The sequence below is a fragment of the Zosterops lateralis genome, assembly GCF_965231275.1.
Source record: "Zosterops lateralis genome assembly, chromosome: 3".
Classification (NCBI taxonomy): Eukaryota; Metazoa; Chordata; class Aves; order Passeriformes; family Zosteropidae; genus Zosterops; species Zosterops lateralis.
The window spans coordinates 36322725-36341412 of NC_139764.1; the positions used below are offsets into that span (position 1 = coordinate 36322725).

The window sequence follows — 18688 nt, forward strand, 5'->3', positions numbered from 1 at the left end:
TATTGAGAAATGCTGCAATGACTGATTTGAGGTTAGGGCCAGCTGCCTGTCTTAGAGTGAATGGGAGAGGAAAGGAGGACCTGGATCTTGTATTGCTCCCTCTAGACAAGGCCACAGCATAGCCTTGTCCATCTCTCTAGCTTCACCTCTGAGGACACATGAGAAGGACCAGCTCAGGCCCAGAGGACCCCATAGGAGAGTAAACAGTGAGGCAGAAGTGCATACTGCAGAGACAAAAGACCTTGGTCATTTGTGGCCAGACCAGAAAGGACAGCTTGGTAAGTGGGTCAAAGAGACCCCTGGATTATCAGGAGGAAAGTACAGAACATGTTTGTAACCCCAAGTCTGACAGCAAGAGGAGGATGCACCACCCAGGACAGAGAAAGGGCATGAGACCTGCAATGATTTTTGAAGTCTCTTTGAACTGGCTCATAGAACCACAAGGCTAGGGAGCAAGGGTGTTTGCTCACTCCCTAGGGACATGGCATCTGAAATGACAGCCTCCAGAAACAGCCAGGAACTACCCCATACAGTACTGTGGCAGGGAGACCCATGCCACTACAACTGTCCCAAAGGCCCCAGAAGAAGCATCCCAACACCAGCAAAAATGAGGATATAGCCCCTTCCCATAGTCACAGAGAGGAGTCACAAAGGGTCTGGCAGTATTTGGGCTTGCAAGAGGGCTGTGCCCTCCTCAGCACTACCTGTCCTGTTTCTGAGTGCTCGTGTCAAATGATACCAGTGCTTGTGTGGCACAGGCTGCTGCAAGCAGCACACCATCACTCCCCTGCAAGGGCTGGCTCAACACAGCCCTGCCTTCAAATGCTCATGGGTGCCAGCTGAGCCAGCCAGACAAGAGACAGCTCAGACCCAGGCAGGGCCATCACACCAATGCTCAACACCCAGGGTTTTGTTGATGTGTTTGCTGCCCTGGGAGCCCTTCCCCGCTGCCCAGCTGGTGCCGGTGTGGCTCCGCAGGATGCAGTTCGAGGGGTTTGCCAGCACAATGACCTGCCAGGGCCTGGTTCAGAGTCCTTGCAGCTCACAGCTCTGTAGTCTTCCTTGGCTCAATCAAGATGGTGTTGAGCATACCCACCTGACACTCCTGGTCTTGGAGCTTTCTTGCAGCCTGAGAAGGGCTTTGGCACCAGTTCGACCTTTGACGGCCTCTCTGCCAGTTCCTCAGCATTAGCAGGACAGTGATGAGGACCAGCACTGCTGTCAGCACCCCAAACACCAGCACTGTCACCAGCTGGGCTTCGCTCAGCCCTGAGTCCCTTTGAGTGACAACCTCCTTCACAGAGATTTTCAGCAACCCTCCCCCTGGCTCTTTCTCACTGTGGTTGGCCACACGCCGCCCTGTGACCACAGTCCTGATAGGCTCTGGCTGCGTCACCCCCGGCGTCTCACTAGTGGTGCTTTTCACACCTCCAGCATCCTCTTGGTTTGCAGGGTGGTAGGGAGGAGGCCAGGTGGGCTCAGGGACGGAGATCTCACAGGTTTTGCCAGTGAAACGGTCAGGACATAAGCAGTCATAGTCATTGATGCGGTCATAGCACTTTGCCCCGTTTTTGCACGGCTGGCTGGCGCAGTCATTGATGTTGATGGTGCAGAAACGCCCTTCAAAGCCCACCTGGCACTGGCAGGAGAAGCGGTTGACGCCGTCGTGGCAGGTGGCCCCGTTGGCACAGGGGCGCATCAGGCAGTCATCCACATCGTGCTCACAGAGAGCCCCCACAAAGCCAGCGAGACACCGGCACGTGAAGTTACTGGCAAAGCCATTGTCATCTTGACATTGCCCACCATTCTTGCATGGAGACCTGTATGGAGAGAGCAAGGATAGGTCATGGCCCTGGAGACCAAGCAGCTTCCCCCGCCCCAGGGAGGTAAACACGCAGAGCTGCTTGCATGGTCAGAGCTCCCAGCTCTCGCCGTGGGGGCAGCTATCTCTAGGAGACTGGGTGGGAGTTTCTGTCTCCTTGAGTGAGAGGCCGTGGGACCTCCTCAAAGGCTGTGGCTGTGCACAGGCCCACCATGCACCAGGGAAGGTCTTCAGCCAAATGATCTGAAGAGGAAATATCCCCTCCTGATGCTCCCCAAAGGCATCATGGATGTCAGTTCATCACGCCTACAGCAATTTGGCTGCCTGGGAGATAGGATATCCCAGGCGTGATGAACAGATTCCTGTCCTCCTACAGCAAAGAAAGGAATCTGCTCAGATTGCAACAAAGCCCTTGCCCTGGTGGGACCGTGCACTGCACACTGCTAAACCAAAGCCAAAAGTTATTTTGGCTTAACTCCATTAGTGTATGGAAATTCACAGATAATGAGCCAAGCTGGGCCTCCACTTGGCAGTGTGTGACCCAAAGTTAATGCTGTCTGTAATTGCACTGCAGTGTCTCACCCTGCCTTCTCACATGGCCCTGTCTTCATCTCACAGTCCTTCCCGTGGAAACCTTCTGGACACAAGCAGGAATACTCCCCATCTCGATCGTAGATGCACTGTGCCCCATTCTGGCAGGGGGACTGGTGTTCGCAGATGTGTATGTCTGAGGGGGAAAAAAACCAGTGTGAGTTAGGGAGAAAAGAGAATTAATGTGGCCAACTCAGTGCAAACACAAACCCACCAAACCCTCTGGGGATGGAAACCTGGCAGAAGCTTTTCTCTTCTCCCCTCCAATAGGCACCTGCAGCAACAGAAGTGCACTGCCTTTATGGTCGTCAAGATGCAGTGCATGCCAACTGTCTGACCAGTGGAGACCCCCTGGTACAGACGAGTCTCTGGGGCTGGAGAAGAGGAGTCCCCAGCCACCTGCTGAAGGCAGGAAGCCTTGGGGAAAGCGGGAGATGCTGCTTGGAGTCCTGATGCAGCATGGGAAATGCAATGAGTTCATCTGCTCCATTTCCTGAGGCTGGCCAGTGTCATGCCAGCTCTCACCCAAGCAGTCAGGGAGGAAGTGTCAGCAGTCTGACCTTTTTTGCAGGAAGGGAATGGTCCCAACTGTGGCAACATCCCATCTCCCAGACACCCAAAATGACATCACCAAGGTGGCTTCTGGCTATGCTGGCTGACATATCCATGAGGGTGTGCTGGGCTTCTGCCGTCAGCACCAGAGGCGAGTATGTCAAGCCCAAGACTCACCTTTGTCACAGAACTTGCCAGCCCAGCCGGTGTGACAGATGCACTGCCAAGGCTGGTGGCACGTCCCGTGAAGACACCCTGGCATACGCACGCACTCCTCGCAGTACTCCCCCTCCCAGCCTGGGTCGCACCTGCAGGAGGACAGGGCATAGCAGCATAATCAAATCCAAGCAGGAGCTGCAGAAAAGCTGGCTGTGTGCTGTGCAGGGCTCCCACAGAGACAGCGGTGCTTGGAAACCCTCCCAAAGGCCCTATGGACCTCTTAGCTCCCTCTTCCACAGGTAAGTACTGGCATCTCATCTGTCCAAAGAAGCAAGCAGACAGAGCTGGAGCAGACACCCTCTGCAGCCAGGGAGGGTGAGTGGCCAGCAGCAGAGCTCAGCAGCTTCACTTTCACTGCCCACGTCCCTCTGCTCTCCTCCAACCAGCCGCTCTGTATGCACCACTGCATTAACCCAGCAATTCCCATACCTCCCACAGCAGGCAGCCACTCTGACAGGCAGAGAAAAGCCCTTCCCTAAGCCTGAGCTTCCTGAAGGAAAGGAACAAGAGGCTGCTGAGGTCCGTTTGTTTCACTGCTCTTCTCTGCATCATAATGTGTGTCATTTTTTGTCTGGACTGTAATCCACCCATGAAACCTTGCTTGCTATGGCTGGTGCACAGAATAGACTTATCAGCCAGCTCACAAGGGCAGTACAGTGGGAAAACCTGCAGCACACAACGAGCCTTCTGGCCCCAGAAGAGCAGGGCAGTGGCAGTGACTAAGTAAAGCCAAGCTGCATTGGCTCCAGTGGCAGGCATCCCTCAGACCTGCCAGTTCCAAGGCAGAAAGCAAGTGATAACAAGATGAGAGCTGAGAGGAGGTGGCACCAAGCCACAACAAAAGCTATACTCAAACCAGCATGAAATGAAACCTAACAAAAACAACACCGTTTCTAGAGTAAGGAAGGGGGTTCATTTTCATGGCTGGGGCTCATTTAAGCACAATGTGTGGTGACTGCAGTTTTTTGGGCTGGCCCTCAGCTGCGCTTTCAAACCTGAGCTGGCTGTCGCCACTGTATGTTGTTCCAAAGAGATGAGGAGTGAGGAAAAGTGTTAAATATATATATATATATATTAATTAGGGGCTTTTCGATGGGACTGGAGGTGATACCATCTGCCTCGTATAATCTGGGGAAATACATTAATACCTGGATAGCCCTGAGCAGAGGGATGTAAACACTGCTAATCCCCAGTGCCTGCAAGGAGCAGGTGCCATCAACTCTTCCACTTCTCCAAGAAGGAGCTGGCCAGCCTAAAAATTGCCAGGGAGGGGGCCAGGTAAGCAGCCAAGTCTCCCTGAGTTTGAGGTGATTTTGAGGCACTGCCAAGCCACAAGGTTCAGCAAATGCTCTGGAGGCCTGAAATCAGCAGCAGCAACTCAGGTGTGGAAAGATTTGCAGCTGGGACACCTGCCACATGGTGACATGTGGCTTTTCTCACTGGGGCTTTGCAGCACCCTGCTCCTCCAACCAGCCACAGCTGCTGAAAGGGCTCAGGGAGGAGCTTTATGCAGCTGCAAACGGACCCAGCCAAACCAGAGCTGAACACTCCCTGATGTGGCAGTCAGCAAGAACAAGTGGCCCAGGTGTGGTGTGACACTGGGGGCTGTCCTGTGAAAGGGGACTGACCATGCCCTGGTGAGGAGAACAGGGTGGCATTGGGAAGTCTGCCCCCCAGCCAGCCCAATGCCAGCCTTTGCCTCCTGGTGCTGCCTTATAGAATGAGGACTCCAGATGTTCCTACAGTGGGACAATAGGCAGTGGGTCTGTGGCAGACAAGAGCAGTTACACGGATGCTTCCCAGGCTGAAATGCAGGGTCAGGCTCTGAGCTTTGACTCTGCGGGATCTGGGCACCAGCTGGAGCTGGGATGCCAAGTACCACATATGCACTTCTGCTGCTGTAGCTCACAGTTTGCTGGTAAACCCTTTATGAAAATGTCCAGAGATCCCCACCACTGCTCAGGCTTCTGAGAGGACACCCCTGATGCCCCTCAGTGATATGCATGGCTGGAAGCTCTCTTCCATGCCCCAGGAAGAGCACCTCCACCTCAGTCAGCAAGGAGGCCAAGCAAGCTGGCCAACCCTCATGCCTGCCCTGCTGCCTGATGGCTTTCCCCCATCGTATCTGAGCCTGAAGGCTGCTTCCCATCATCCAGGCATGGCCAGGCTGTCCTAGGCTTCCCTCTAGACAAAAAAGGGCTCAGCAGAATAACACTGGTCAGTGTGTGAAGGTGGACACCCTGAAAGCACAGGAGCAAAGGCTAGAGGAGACCAGCAAGAGGCTGAGGCATCAAAATCTCTCACTCCAGAGGGTGTCAGGTGAGAAGAGAGCAGTCATCCTCTACCCAGGTGTGGGTGAGAGGAGGAGGAGGTGCTTCAGCTCTGGGCAGGGGTGTAGGCACCAGGGACACAGCATCAAGGGAGGGAGAGCAGTTACAGTCAGGAGCAGCAGAGAGTCAAAGACAAGCCATACCTGCATTTCCCATCCTGGTCACAGCAGCCATGGGCAAGATTGCAGCGCTCACTACAGTCATCCCCTACAAGACAAGAGAAATGTGGACTTAGATTAAGCAGAGACTATAGATGATTCCAGATCTGCCTGTGGCCCTGGGTGTTTCCTTAAGTGCTCAGCCTACCTGTCCCCAGAATTGTAAGGTGAGGAATCTTCCTCTCACTCACTGGATGCCACACAAGAAATGAAGATTTCACAGTAATCTAACCAGCAGTGACACTGTCTTTATTGAGAAATGGGGCTCTGCTTCAAAACTACCCAGTCTCTGGTCATCTTCCCCACCTTTTCTCTGCTGCCTCCCTTATATTTTGAGCCATTCTGGGCAAGAGCTGGGGTTGCCTGTGCATTAAGACAACTGCGTAAGAGAGACTGACCCTCCTGGGACCTGGGTCCCACAGTCTTGCAGCAAGTATGGTGGGAAAGCTCAGGGCCAAGTACTGCAAGGGGCACAAGGAGACCAAGGATGGAAATGGAAAGAATGGTTCTTCTTTACCTCCCAGGATGTTGCCATCCCCAAGGACAGCTATTGGCACAGAGCAGTCTGACAGGGGATCCTGCCCTCTTCCAGGACCCAGGTGCCAGCACTCCCCTTCCAGCACAGGGAAGCAGGGCTTGGCATCACATGAGGCCAGGTATCCAGTTCTGTTTATTTATTTAAAAGCCACAGAAGCTGTAACTGAGCCATGGCCTCGCTGTGCCACTTCTCATCCTCTCCTTTGTGCCAGGTGTTCCCTTTCATCTCCACCTTCCCTTCTTCCCCATCATTTGCTTGCATCTTAGCTCCACAGGGGAGCTGGCTCACTCTGGCTCCACAAGCAGTAGAGCTAGAGCAAATGTCAAGAAGCAGGGGGGTTCTCCAGAAGCCTTGTGCAATCCTAGGCCAGGCCCAGGAGATGAATGTCCTTACCTGAGCCCCTCCATCCTGGACCAAAACAGATTAAAGTCCCCATGTCTAGAGATGCACTCAGGCTTTCCCAAGCAGCATGTTATGCTGCCTGGGAAAAGGAGCAGGGGAAGAAATGCCACGTGCATGCAATTTTTCTGCAGTGGGGCAGCAGGTCCCACTGCACAGGGTAAGAGCCTCCTAAAACAAATCACTGTGGAGCTGGAGCAGCATCCTGGGACTGCTCAGCCCCAAGCCTGGGTATCACCACTTTCCTATTTGTAACCATCTCTCCTGGAACATGGTTTTGGTAATTCATTGCGTACCCAGAGCAGGGATAGAGCAAACGAATCTTTGGAAAGGATTTTGTCTCAATGGATCCAGAGTTAGCTGTTCACTTTTGGGACCTTCTTCCCCCTGAACAAGCTCATTGGTTTGGGAACCCATTCACCCTAACTGAGAGAGACAGAGCTGCAGGGATATCTCTGCCAGTGTGCTCAGGCACTGCCACCCCTGTGGGCAAGAGTTTCTAAGGTGCCTCCAAGTGTCACACCCCAAGTGATTAACAACTGGGCAGCATTTTCTGCTTTTCCAGGTCAGAGCATCCCTATTTTGTATGGAGACTGAGGAGACTTCAGCAATGCCAAGGACAAGTTTGGAAAGATGGGTATGAAAGAGAAGGACCCATGTCTACAGAAACTCACCTTGCACAAGCTGGTGATGGGCCAAGAGGATCCAAATCAAGGACATGAGCTGGAGACAGAAGCTCCTGAGCATGGTCAGTGTGGCCCCACCGAGATGAACACCTACAGAGAGAAAAAGAGTAAGCTCAGCAAAATCCCTTTGGCTGAAACCACAGCTTCATTTCATGCATCCCTTCCTCTCTACTGCCTGGGAGTTTTGAGTTGAAACATCCAGTTTTATACAGACTTGTCACCACACACTCTGTCCATCAAGACTCCTTCCTCTAAGTCAGTGTTGGGGCACTAAGAATTAAAAAGCTTTCAAAAATGTGTGTACAGGAGAACCTAGTGTGCACACTCAGTCCTGAATGTGTAATAGCTCAGGCTGTTACACCACATCTTGGAGCCCCCACACCTGTCAAGAGATCAGAAACCTCCATAAATGCCAACGCAGCTGTAGGGACCTTCATCTTCCCTCCCTAGATCTGGGAGGCTTCAGCTTCGTGTTAAATAAGGTCCTCCTGTGCACATTTGAATGAATAGATGGGGTAACTGTTCTTCACAGTGTCCAGGTTTCTTTTCAAACCCTGCAGGGGAGCAAGCAGTCCAGTAGATCTAGCAGAGGAGCAGGCAGTAAGCAGCAGCCCTCTTTCATTGTCCAAGCAAGAGAGTGTAGCAACAGGCACGAGAGTTGGGCTGCAGCCCCAGGCAGGAAATGTGAACAGACACCTCTCACTAGGTGCGGTCCTTTTCCTCAGCTGTCCTGCAGAGAGCCCCGTCAGCCCAAGGTTCCTGCACCCATCTATTTTCCGACCGCCTCCCGCCCTCCTGAAGTAGCATTAAATACTTTCCAAAAATGCTCCATTCCCTCCCAGCCTTCTGGGGTTGTTAAGGGCAGGAAATTCGAGGGTGATATCATAAATATATTACTGTAATGAGATGGGAGGGGTTAAACAGTTCTGTTAGGAGAATGGTGAAGGTATGGAGCAGACTCTATCCAGCTGCGTGGGTGTGATGAACAGGGGCCACTCCACTTTCAGCTTGACTCTTTAGCTCTATGTTTGGTCCATATTTGTGTGAGAGACTTCTAAGATGGGGACACCCACTTACACTGTACACATGCATTGCAGGAAGAGGTTTTGGGGTCCCTGCTAAGGGCTTCACCTGCCTGGACCAGACAAAATAGCCCATAAAAACAATGATGTTGCTTGAAGCATCTCTCCAGAAAACAAACCACCACCAATGAAGGATGCAGCATTTTCAGACGAGCTGCAGGATGTTACTGTCACTGCCCCAGCCAAATCCCGCCGTGGATTGCTGCATCTTCCCTCCCCACAGTCTCCTTGACACCGTGCTTGCAGGACACTCCTTTGCCTCCTGCCCCTAAACACTGGGTAGTGGCAAACAGCTGCTGCATTTCAGGGGAGGGTGAAGCAATTCCTATGAAACTTATAAAATAATTTAGGGCTGGAGAGCGAGTATCATGTTCCTTCAGGGCTGTGAGAAGTACAAGCTCCGATCACACGCCACTGCAAAGGCTGTTTTACCCCACAGCTCCCCACTTGGGGGAATCGAGTGGGGAGGGGAGCTGTGGGGGAAAACAGACCTCCTGACATAGCCACCCCACGGGTGCTGCTCCAGGAGAACCCCCAGGGTCGGCCCGGACCGCGGCATCCAGGGGGGCAGCTGGAGCCCAGGAGAGGCGTGAGCAGCGCCCACCGGGGCAGGCCTGGCTGTGGGTCACAGGGACAGGGCGGGGGAGCGCCCTCCGTCCCGTTCGTCCCTCTCCGCCTGGCCGGGCTGGGGGTACCAGACCTCCAGGTGCTGCGAGGCCGCCCGTGAGCCTATTAACCTTCCTCTGAGGGTATTGGGGACCTCCGAGCGCCTGGGGACTACCAGAGCTATTCCCAGCACGGGGGTACCAGGCACTGCCCCCAGTCCGAAGGCAATGAGGACCCGTCCGGGCCGGGTCCGGGGTCCGGGGTGGGAACCCGGGGATGCCGCGCCCGTCCCCCCGCCCCCTCCCCCGGGCTTTGGGACCACCCCACGCCCGGCGGCCCCCGGAGGGGCACGGCCACGGGGGTGCTCGCCTTCCCCCCCCCCCCCTCCCCACCCCAGGCCGTGCCCGGGGGGTCCCCCCGCGGAGCCGCTGCGGCGGGGAAAGGGGACCGCGGGGCCGGGGGGCTGCGGGTCCCCGGGCCCTGCTCACCTCGGCGACGCGGCGGCTGGAGGGGCTATCGCGGGGCGCGGCGGGGCCCGGCCATGCCCGGTGCGGCGGGGCTGGGGAGGCGCGGGGCTGCGCAGGGAGCTGCCGCCGCCCGTGCCGCGTGTGCCGCTCCGCTCCGCTCCGCCCGCCCGCCGCCGTGCAGCCCCGGCCGCCTGCCAGCGGCTGCGTGTGCCTGCACATCCCGCTCCCTCCCCGGGACATCCCGCCTCCCGCCGCCCGAACCGCAGGCAGCCCCCGGCCCGCCCTGCCCGCTCACCCTGCCCTGCTCCCGCCGCCGGGGGCGGGGGGACCCGGCACGGCCCCGCCCGGCCCCTCCGCCCCAGGGAGCTGCCAGGGCTCCCCGGGCCCGGCACGGATGGCGGGGCACGCAGCGATGTGCGGACCGGCGATCCCCCGCGGGGCGCACCTTGCCGGGGGTACCCCCGCCCTGGCTCGGCCCCCCGGGGCACTGAGCCCCTCAGCCCGCCGCCCCTCTCCGAAATAGCTGCGCCATCATCCGAGCCTTCCTTTTCATCAGATTAGCTGAAATAATACTAATAAGCAAAAACACCTCCTGCAGCCCCTCCCTGATGTCCCCGGGATCCACTAAAACACCTCCACTGGCAACCTGTAGGGTTAAGAAGCCCCATCCTTAAAATAAAGGTTCAACTTGTAGTAGTCACCCCACAAAAAAAATAGCCATCCAGAGAAGCCGTGGTCCCCAGCATTTCTCTTGCTGCCACTCACGAGATGTAGACATCAGCACTTCAGTGGACAGCAAGGAACAATAAGGCAACTGGAGGAGAGGGTCTGGGCTGTCACATCTTCAGAGGAAACAGCTGCCTGCCCTCCCACTCACCTTGCATGGCCTTTCTGCCACTTGACAAGATTGTATTCGTCACCTTCAAAGGTCCTAGCAATCCTTAATTAGATTACAAGTTCACATCAGTCAGCTCTTTTCTACTCCTATATCCCACAAGGTTTGCTGTTTTTCACCAGGAAGGAAGAAGAACCATGTCCTACAGTCACTCAATGGATGTTTACACACCCCGTCTTATCTCATTAGACAAAGCTCAACCCATCCCTGCTACCTCATCCAGTTCCTCCAGCCCCCTGCAGCTCCTGACAGCCCTGTCAGCACCCTGTGGCAGCCATGGGTAGCTCTGCAGGCCCCAGGACCCAGTACCAGCCCAGGCAGCAACCACAACAAAACCAAGGTCTCCACCAACTCTGAATGGGGACCCCTGCCTGCTCATCCTTGGCATGCCTGGACAACACAACATGGCTGAGGGATAAAATAAGGGCCTGCCACCCTGCCTACCTCTGCAGGAGCTGCCTCCTTCCTGCTCTCCTGTCAGCCAGGAGCCCTGTCCTTTCCTTGCCTTCCTCCTCCTCCTCCTCCTGTCTCTATCACTCCACAAACAGAGGGACAGAGAAGTCCAAACCTCCGGCTTAGGCTGCTCCATCAGCTCTTTGGATGTTTGTGAGGCAGGTGTGCACCAGCTCTATGCTGAGATGCTTCCTGTGATTCTACATCCATTCTCATTCTCTGATCCCTCACAGCCAGCTCAGCCTGCTTTTGAGCCCTGATTCCTACCATGTCTGGAGCATACAGCAAAAAGGGGAGGGGAAGGCTGAGAGTGAAGCACAGCTTCTGGTACTTGGTTTAAAAGGAGACAGCATCTCCTTCCATCACTACAGCTCTAGGACCTAGAATGATCCACATTTCTGCTCTGACACCCACAACACTCTGCCTTGCACTCTTTGTCAGCCATGGTTGGAGGCCAAGGATTTGCTGGTGACACCTCCAACACCGAGTGTAAGCTGCTCAGCCTCACCCTCACTTCCCCTCCTTGAAATCCTACCACCTGCACTAACTGTGTCAGATAGAGCACCACCTCCTGCAACATCCTCATCTGCTCCCACATTCCTCTGCTGGGATCTGCCCTGGCCGTGACCACACTACCCCACAACGTCATTGCACAGCTATGCTCGGGTGCTCTCAAACCTCACTTGGTTAAACGTGTCTAAGAAAACCCTCTGGATGCCACATGTGCATTTGAATGGGCAGACAGGAGGGGGCCTGCAGAGAGGCCCTGACATATGCTGATATCTGTAAGTATCTGCATCCACAGCATGAGCACTGTGAGAGAGGGAGATGGGGTTAGGTAGCAGCCGACAGAATGGAACACATGGCTCTCCTCGTGCTGCTTCTCCCGGAGGTGAGGGCTGTACCACCAAGTGAGGGCTGTCCAGGTTGAGGAGGTAAAGTTGGTTGCTGAGGATCTGAGCTCCAAGGGAGGGGAACAAAGAACAAAATCCAGGGTGGGATTTCAGAAGGTGGGATATCTGAGGAAATGTGTTTTGTGGTTTGAGGTTTGGCTTTGCATGAAAGTATCACAGAGAGAAGCAGGCAGAGATGGATGGGAGTAAAAGGAGAATACAGAGGAGGGAGAAGAGACCCATGCAATGTGGACCTTGGGTGCACTCCTTTCTCCACACTGAAGGGGTTCTGTCCCATCCCCAGGCACAATCCTGTGTCTCAGGCTTGCTGTGTCAGCCCATGGACTGCCCAGTACTATTTAGCAGAGCAGCTCTATTTGCAGACCCAAGAAATGGGCATTGAGGAGATTCCTGTGCTTGGTTAGACCCTGCTCTACTAGGCTCTGATCCCTGCTATGCCATCCCTAGAGGCGTCTCAGATGGAACAGCTGCTGGGTCAGAATTAGGAAGGATTTTTTCCTAGCCATAAGAGTCCCTCCATGGCTTTTCTGTCCAGTGAAGGAAATCCCACAAAGCAGGGACCTGGAGCGGGAACTGGAGCAACCTCTTTTCATGGTTTTCCCCCTAATGCATGCAAGATGAAGACTCCCTCCCCTGCCATCATCCCAACACACTGTCAGCACTCACAGACAGAGGGAGGAATTACCTGTCAAAACCAGCTGAAGCTGCTTCCCTTTCTTCCGGATTCTGGAACCTGCACCTTGGAGGCAGCCAGACATCAGGGACAAGAAGCAGATGCTGAGCTGAGAAAACAGATAACGTTGCCTCTTCTCCTTCTTGAAGAAGCCTTCTCTGGAGCAGAAACCCTTCCCTGTGCACGAGTTCAGAGAAATTTGCCCCTTCCTGTTCACTCTACTTCCTCAAGAAAGGTGGAAAAGAAGCACAAAAAAGCTGAAGAAAGACTGCAAACACCTCTGAGCTGCCAACTCAAATGATCATCCTCTTCAGCTCTTGCTCTGGGTCACCCTCTCTGCCTTATGCACAAGCACCAGCCCGGGGTCTCTAGGTTAAAACAAATGTTCCCCCCCATCCCACCCCCCTTGCTTTTCCAATTCCACCCCAGCCCACAACAAACAGCAGCTCGCTGGCCCTACAGCCATGTAACCCAACCCCAGCCATTGTTCCCCTTCCACAAGGTCTATATTTGACTTTGCAGCAGCACCGTGGCTCTGTGTGTGTGTGTGTGTGTGTGTGTGTATGTGTGTGCACTCTCTACACACACACGCTCCGATATTTGTTCAGAGCCTCATTCCCCAGATGCCCGGGATTGCTTAGAAATAGCTTCCATGGGCAGTAGGTGTTTGTGCCTTCGGCGGGGAAGTGGAGGGAGCAGGCAAAAGAGAAGCAGAGAGGGGGTGGAAGTTGAAGGCAGAAAACCTCCTGGCTTTTCTCTCGCAATTTGCACCATCTAAATACTCTGCCACACTGTGGAGCATGGCCAGGCTAGTAGACAGCAATGCATGTGCTCAAAAGTGGAACTGATGGCGTATCTGGGAAATGATGGAGAAAAGGACAAGCTGTGGTCTTGGTGACACTGTCTGGTATTACCCTGCCCCAGGTTTTGCTCTCTGGTGGCAAAAGTGCAGTTAAGCCTTCAATAACTCTTCAAATCTTCCTAGGTCTCTGGCTGAGACCACCAGAAATGCCACTGGGAAGTACCCAATTCCTCTAGCACAGTGGCTTTGCAAGGGGTGCCTCAGGGAATGGGAGCTGCCCTTGGATTCACCTTCCTATGTTCCAGTACTGCACTAAGAGTAGCCATTCTGGGCTACCCCAGGATGTATTTTGTATTTGCCCAAGGCCTCGAAGAATGCTGCCCCAAGTCCAGTGTCACAGCCCCTGTGACCCCAAAGTATCTGGGAACACTGCCTAGACTTGGCATGAGCTTCTTTTATTTGCTTCTTTTGCGACCTGCCAAGATATAAGGCAAAATGAGAAAAAAAGTGCAACCCATATTAATGACAGAGAGGATTACTTTCACCCTAAACACTGATGATCCAGTGAACTCATTGCTACTGGGTAACAAGAAAAAACACTCCTTAAAAAAAACCCCTGACTAGACATTTATATAGACAATGAGGATAAATAGGAATGAACTCCAAAGTGCTATAAAGCCTCTTGCTCCAGGGCCTTGAAGATGAGTTTTAGGCAATGAGATAAGGAGCAGCTTTCCACAAGGGCAGATTCTGCAGTAATTTTGTGCTGGGCAATATTTGTACCTTTTCCTGAGCTGCACAGACCCAGCCCTGAGAGACAAAGGATGCTGGGCATGGGTAGGCACCATCTGTGCGTACCCACTACACACATTTACCATTAGGAAGACTAAGGGGAGATGAACTGTGTGGATGCCCTGGTGATGCCTGTGACATGTCCTGGAGAGGCAATTCCCAGCTGTTCAAAGCCAAGTGTCAGCTTCCATCCAAGCTTCTGATCATCAGCTTGCTTCTCCTCCTCTCAGAGCCAGATGCAGAGAGTTCCTCGTCACCAGAGCTGCTGCTTCCTGAGGGGTGGTCTGCACTCTGGGCCCCAGGCAGCTGCTCTGTTGGGACTAGCTAAAATCTGGCTGCCTGCTGGATTGCTCCACTAAAACAGGTCCTCTGAGTGTGGGAGAATGATGTGTCATTGTGATGGACCTGAGTTCAGTACCTGACAGCTTTCAAACCGACTGTGAGGAGCAGAAAAGTAAGCTTAAGACACGTGTTATTTTGAGATTCCTCAAATCCACCCTCAGTACTTCAATCCAAGACAAGACAAAGGTAACCAGGGGGAAAATAATTAAAAAAGAAAAATTAAATACTAGAGGAAAAAGATCTAAACTTGAAGAGGGGGAAAGGAGACTGAGGTATATATGGAGGGCAGTTAGAGAAAAGAGGTTTTACCTGCATCTCCACAGTTCAAAAGGCTGAGTAAGCCCCCTTCAAAAGGCTGAGTAAGCCCCCTTCAAAAAACACTCATGAGTTCATAAGAAGGTGTAGGATCTTGTTTTGCCCTGTGATTTCTGGCTTCCCTCTGTGTGCATGTACAACAGCTAATGTCAGGGCTCTCCCAAGGGCACTGATTCAGGGGGTGTATCCATTCCCCCCACCTGCCTCCTGCTGCTGGGAGGAGGTCTGGAAGGACTGGAGTGGGAAGGAAGTGTCTGCCAGGCTTTCCCTTTGCTGGCACACACCAGTGGGTGCCTCAAAGCCCATCTCCAGCTATGCTGTCTCCCTTTGCCTTTCCAGCTGGCAGCTCTAGCAATGAAACCTCTTAATCTCACCCAGAGCACACAAGCATTTAATTGGAGACTCTTGAGGCAAATCTTTTGTGCTTTCTTGGTACTTGCCTCTGAGCTTGCTCCTGGGTGTTTACAAAGGATGGCATATCTTGGTGTTTGCAGTGAAACCTGGCAGGAGAGCCTGTTGCAGAGAATGTCAAGGTCATTTCATGAAACTATATGGCCTGTGCTTAGAAAGACTTGAACCCTGGCTGCAGAGTAGTCCATAATTAGCAGCCCCAGGGGATGTGGACGAGTTTTGGGAGGGAGGTTAATTGTAGACTGACTGTCTCCTTGGCCTTCAGCAGCTCCCATGAAGCAGAGAAGCGGTGTGCTCAGCCAAGCACCAAGCGTGTCCTAGGGAAAGGTAATTCCTCCCTGGCCTGCCTGGACCCGTCCCTATAAACAACAAGAGCTCCACGGGGAGAGCAGTGCTGCAGATTTCACCAAAAAAAAAAAGTCTCTGTGAGTTGGAGCATGCTAGGCACGTAGAAGGGCTCCTGGAGACACAACACATAGCTATGTGTGTCTACATGGTAGAGTCCACAAGTCCCTGCTTTGCTTCAGAGGGCTTTGAGGATTAACTACTGCCTCCCATTTGTGTACCATGGTGAAGTGCCAACTCCCCCACTCCAGTGCCTGTGTTGTTCCCTTGCACGCTCTGCCCAGTCCTGGAGGAAGCCCTGTCTGCCTGCACACACCAAGGAGAGCTGGTGTTACACCTAACCCTCTGCCATCTCCCCATAGCCTCCAGTGAGACGTCCTCCCCCTTCCTCTCCACATACTTTTAACTGAGTTCATTTCAAACACTTTATTAGCATGACAAGCTAAACAAGTTTTGACGAAAGAGAAGGGAGGCAGAGCCCCTTGAGACTTGGTCTGAGGCTGACACAGTGACTTCAGCCTTTCCTTCCCATGGGGTTTTGCCTTGCATTGGAGCAGCCATCCTGCCCATCAGGCACATTCTCTCCACTCCTTCACCAAGGTAAATCACTAGCCCAAGAGGGCCCTTCAGAATTTATGGTGAGCTTTGGTGGGGCTAAGGTAAGGCTGCCGGGAGGAGAAACTGCCAGTCCTGGGGCAGCTCCTTCTGTGGGGAGCTGACCTCAAGGAGCAGTGGTATCTGTGGTGTAGGTTCCAGCTGGGGACTGAATTTTTCTGGAAAAAATACCCTGTAAAAGGTCACAGCCCAATACCTGGTCCTTTGCAGAGCCCTGAAACTGTGCAGAGTAAGAGTTGGAGGCACCTGTACAGGGCTCAGTGCAAGAGCTGGGATCGTGGCATGGAGCTGGCGGTGAGCAGAGAAATGAGTGGGATGCCACAAACAAATACTTGAGGTCAGAAAATCCCGATTTCAGCTGCCTGCCCCTAGGAGTGATGCAGCCAGCACAAAGTGAGTGCAAAGAGCACAAATACACCACTGCCAGGCTCTGCGCTCTGTGCCTCACCTTGAAATACTGCACCTCAGCAAGAGGCAAGAGCTCACTGTTGCTGCACGATTTTGTGGCTAGTTAGAAATGGCCAGTAGGGGTCACTGATATATATTTATTTTATTCTATTTTTACACACACATTTATAAATATATAGAAGACTTGCCTAGGCAGCAAATGTAATGGGCAAGCATTGATGTGCAGTGTATTCTTCAAGCATATAGATTGGGGGAAAGTGCCCCTATGTATGCCTGAAATACCAGTGTGAAAATACCAGTGCTCTGCTCAAACCCCGTGATGGCATGCAACCACTGAGGTGTGCCAAGCACCAGGGTGCTGCAATGGTGGATTTTCGTCATCATTCCCCAGTTCTGCCTTCATCTTCTGTTTCATATTGCCAGAGGTCCTTTGAGAGAAATTCAAGAGATTTAGAGATTCAAGCCTCAAAAGCAGGACATTGTGTCTGCTTGTCTTTCTGTGCAGTGCTCAGTGCAACTACATCCCAACTACCATGGGTGCCTTTGGGCAGTCCCATAAGACAAACAGCATTTTGGGTTGGGTTGGGTCAGCACTCTTGTACTTCAGCCACCGATGCTGGGGAATGTGCTTGCTTGTGAAAAGACTCCAGTGGTTTTTTGAGTGTTGAATCTCTATTAAACTCAAAATAGAGTCCCAGCCCTCAGTCTTACGTGGTGGGATGGCCTGAACTATACACGTGGGTATGTTTTTAGCAACTGTTTTATTGGCAGGTTGGCTGTATTTGTCTGGTAGGTGTATGCTCCAGGCATACTGGCAGAATGTGTTTGGCTGTCCAATTCGGCATCCACAGACTTGTTTGACTGTCACAGGCTGGCAGTATTTCACCAATCTTATTGTTCCTGAAATGCTGTTAGTTTTGGGTGCTGAAGTCCTCTTGTATTTGCATATCCCAAGTGAAAACTCTGCTCAAACTAAGTCTCAGGTCTTTTGGTTTTGGTGGGCTCAGCCCATCCATGAAACATCTTTTGCCTCTGAGGGTTTCCCAGCTGATGTGAATCCCCCCTAGACTGGGGGATCCTCTGTGCAACTGGAGTTAAAGAAGTAGCCGAGAAGGCAAGAGTTTCATAGGAGTCCTTTCACCACTGCAACTCTCAGGCAGGTGACAGCCTCCAAGTCAGCCACCAAGAGGTTGTCCAGCACCTGCCATCTTCCCCACTTGACCAGGTTTGATGGAAAACTTGGGAGGACCAAGCCTGCACTGCCTTCTTCTGGTGGGGAGACATTATTTCTGGCATATCCTTTTTCACTAGCCAAGACCATAGGCACTTCAGAGGGATTCGTCCCTCCACAGGGTGGCACCTGCCCCTCCAGGGGTTCCTTTTATTCAGTTACAAAGGTCTATATAAAGTGCTGCCAGCTGGAAAGTATTTTGAAGAGATTCCTCCCTGCTCTTCACTAAGGGTCATAAATTCAGCTGGTATTTGAGAGAATCTCAAATGTACTTCCAGGACTGTTTGCCGAGGGCTTTACATCCGCCAGAGGCCCCTTAAAATAAAAGGATTATTGGGAGTCAAGTGTTAGATTACCTGGTGCTTGTTAATTGAACTTCAGAGGCTTTAGTGAGCAACTGGCTCAGTGCAGGGAGCTGCACTTCGGTATTAATGGTGTTATATAAATGAATATAATGTAACCTAACGTCATGCTCCTGCATCATGTAGTATCTCTGGGCTCAGGGCAATGGTGAGTCCAGCTCACAAGCATATGGATATGGGGAAAGGCAGGGTGGATGTATGTGGAGAGGAAGAAGAATTGGGAATCGAGGCCTTTGGGATCTGAGGGAAGAGTGTTTTTTGGTGCTTGGAGCAGGTGATTGGTGCTCAGCCAGCCCAAGTCAAGTTCCTGTCTCCCTTTGGCAGTCTGACCTTGGATCTGATTTTCAGAAGAGTTGAGTTTAATGGAAGCAGTAACTTACAAGACCATCTGAAAATCAGCCTCTCTCCTTCCTGCAGGACTTATCTCACCTAGACTTGGAAAAAGCCTGAAGATCCTACTCTGACAAGTCACTGAAAGAAAGCAAAGTACTCTAATCATTGCTGCCATCAGTGCTCACCCACAGAAACCTGAACAGACCACAGCTGTGAAGGCTCCAAGGCAGCAAGGCCCGGTGGAAATGAGAAACCTCACCAGCTATGAAAATTTCATCAGCTGGCGCTGTGGAAGCAAGAATCTGGAAGTGCAGAGCAGATGGGAAGCCTGGATTCTTGGAGCCATT

At 52.8% G+C, this 18688-nt stretch overlaps 1 protein-coding gene across 1 annotated transcript; it reads right to left on the reverse strand.

The window, feature by feature from the left end:
- Positions 1–972: 972 nt before the first annotated feature.
- On the reverse strand, positions 973–12470 carry DLK2 (delta like non-canonical Notch ligand 2; the record flags this gene model as incomplete). The annotated part of the gene is made up of 6 exons (XM_083857777.1): positions 973–1820; positions 2405–2549; positions 3143–3273; positions 5658–5721; positions 7284–7385; positions 12398–12470. 6 exons carry the CDS (start codon positions 12468–12470, stop codon positions 1043–1045), a joined length of 1293 nt encoding a protein of 430 aa, XP_083713903.1. The 3' UTR covers positions 973–1042.
- Positions 12471–18688: the final 6218 nt, after the last annotated feature.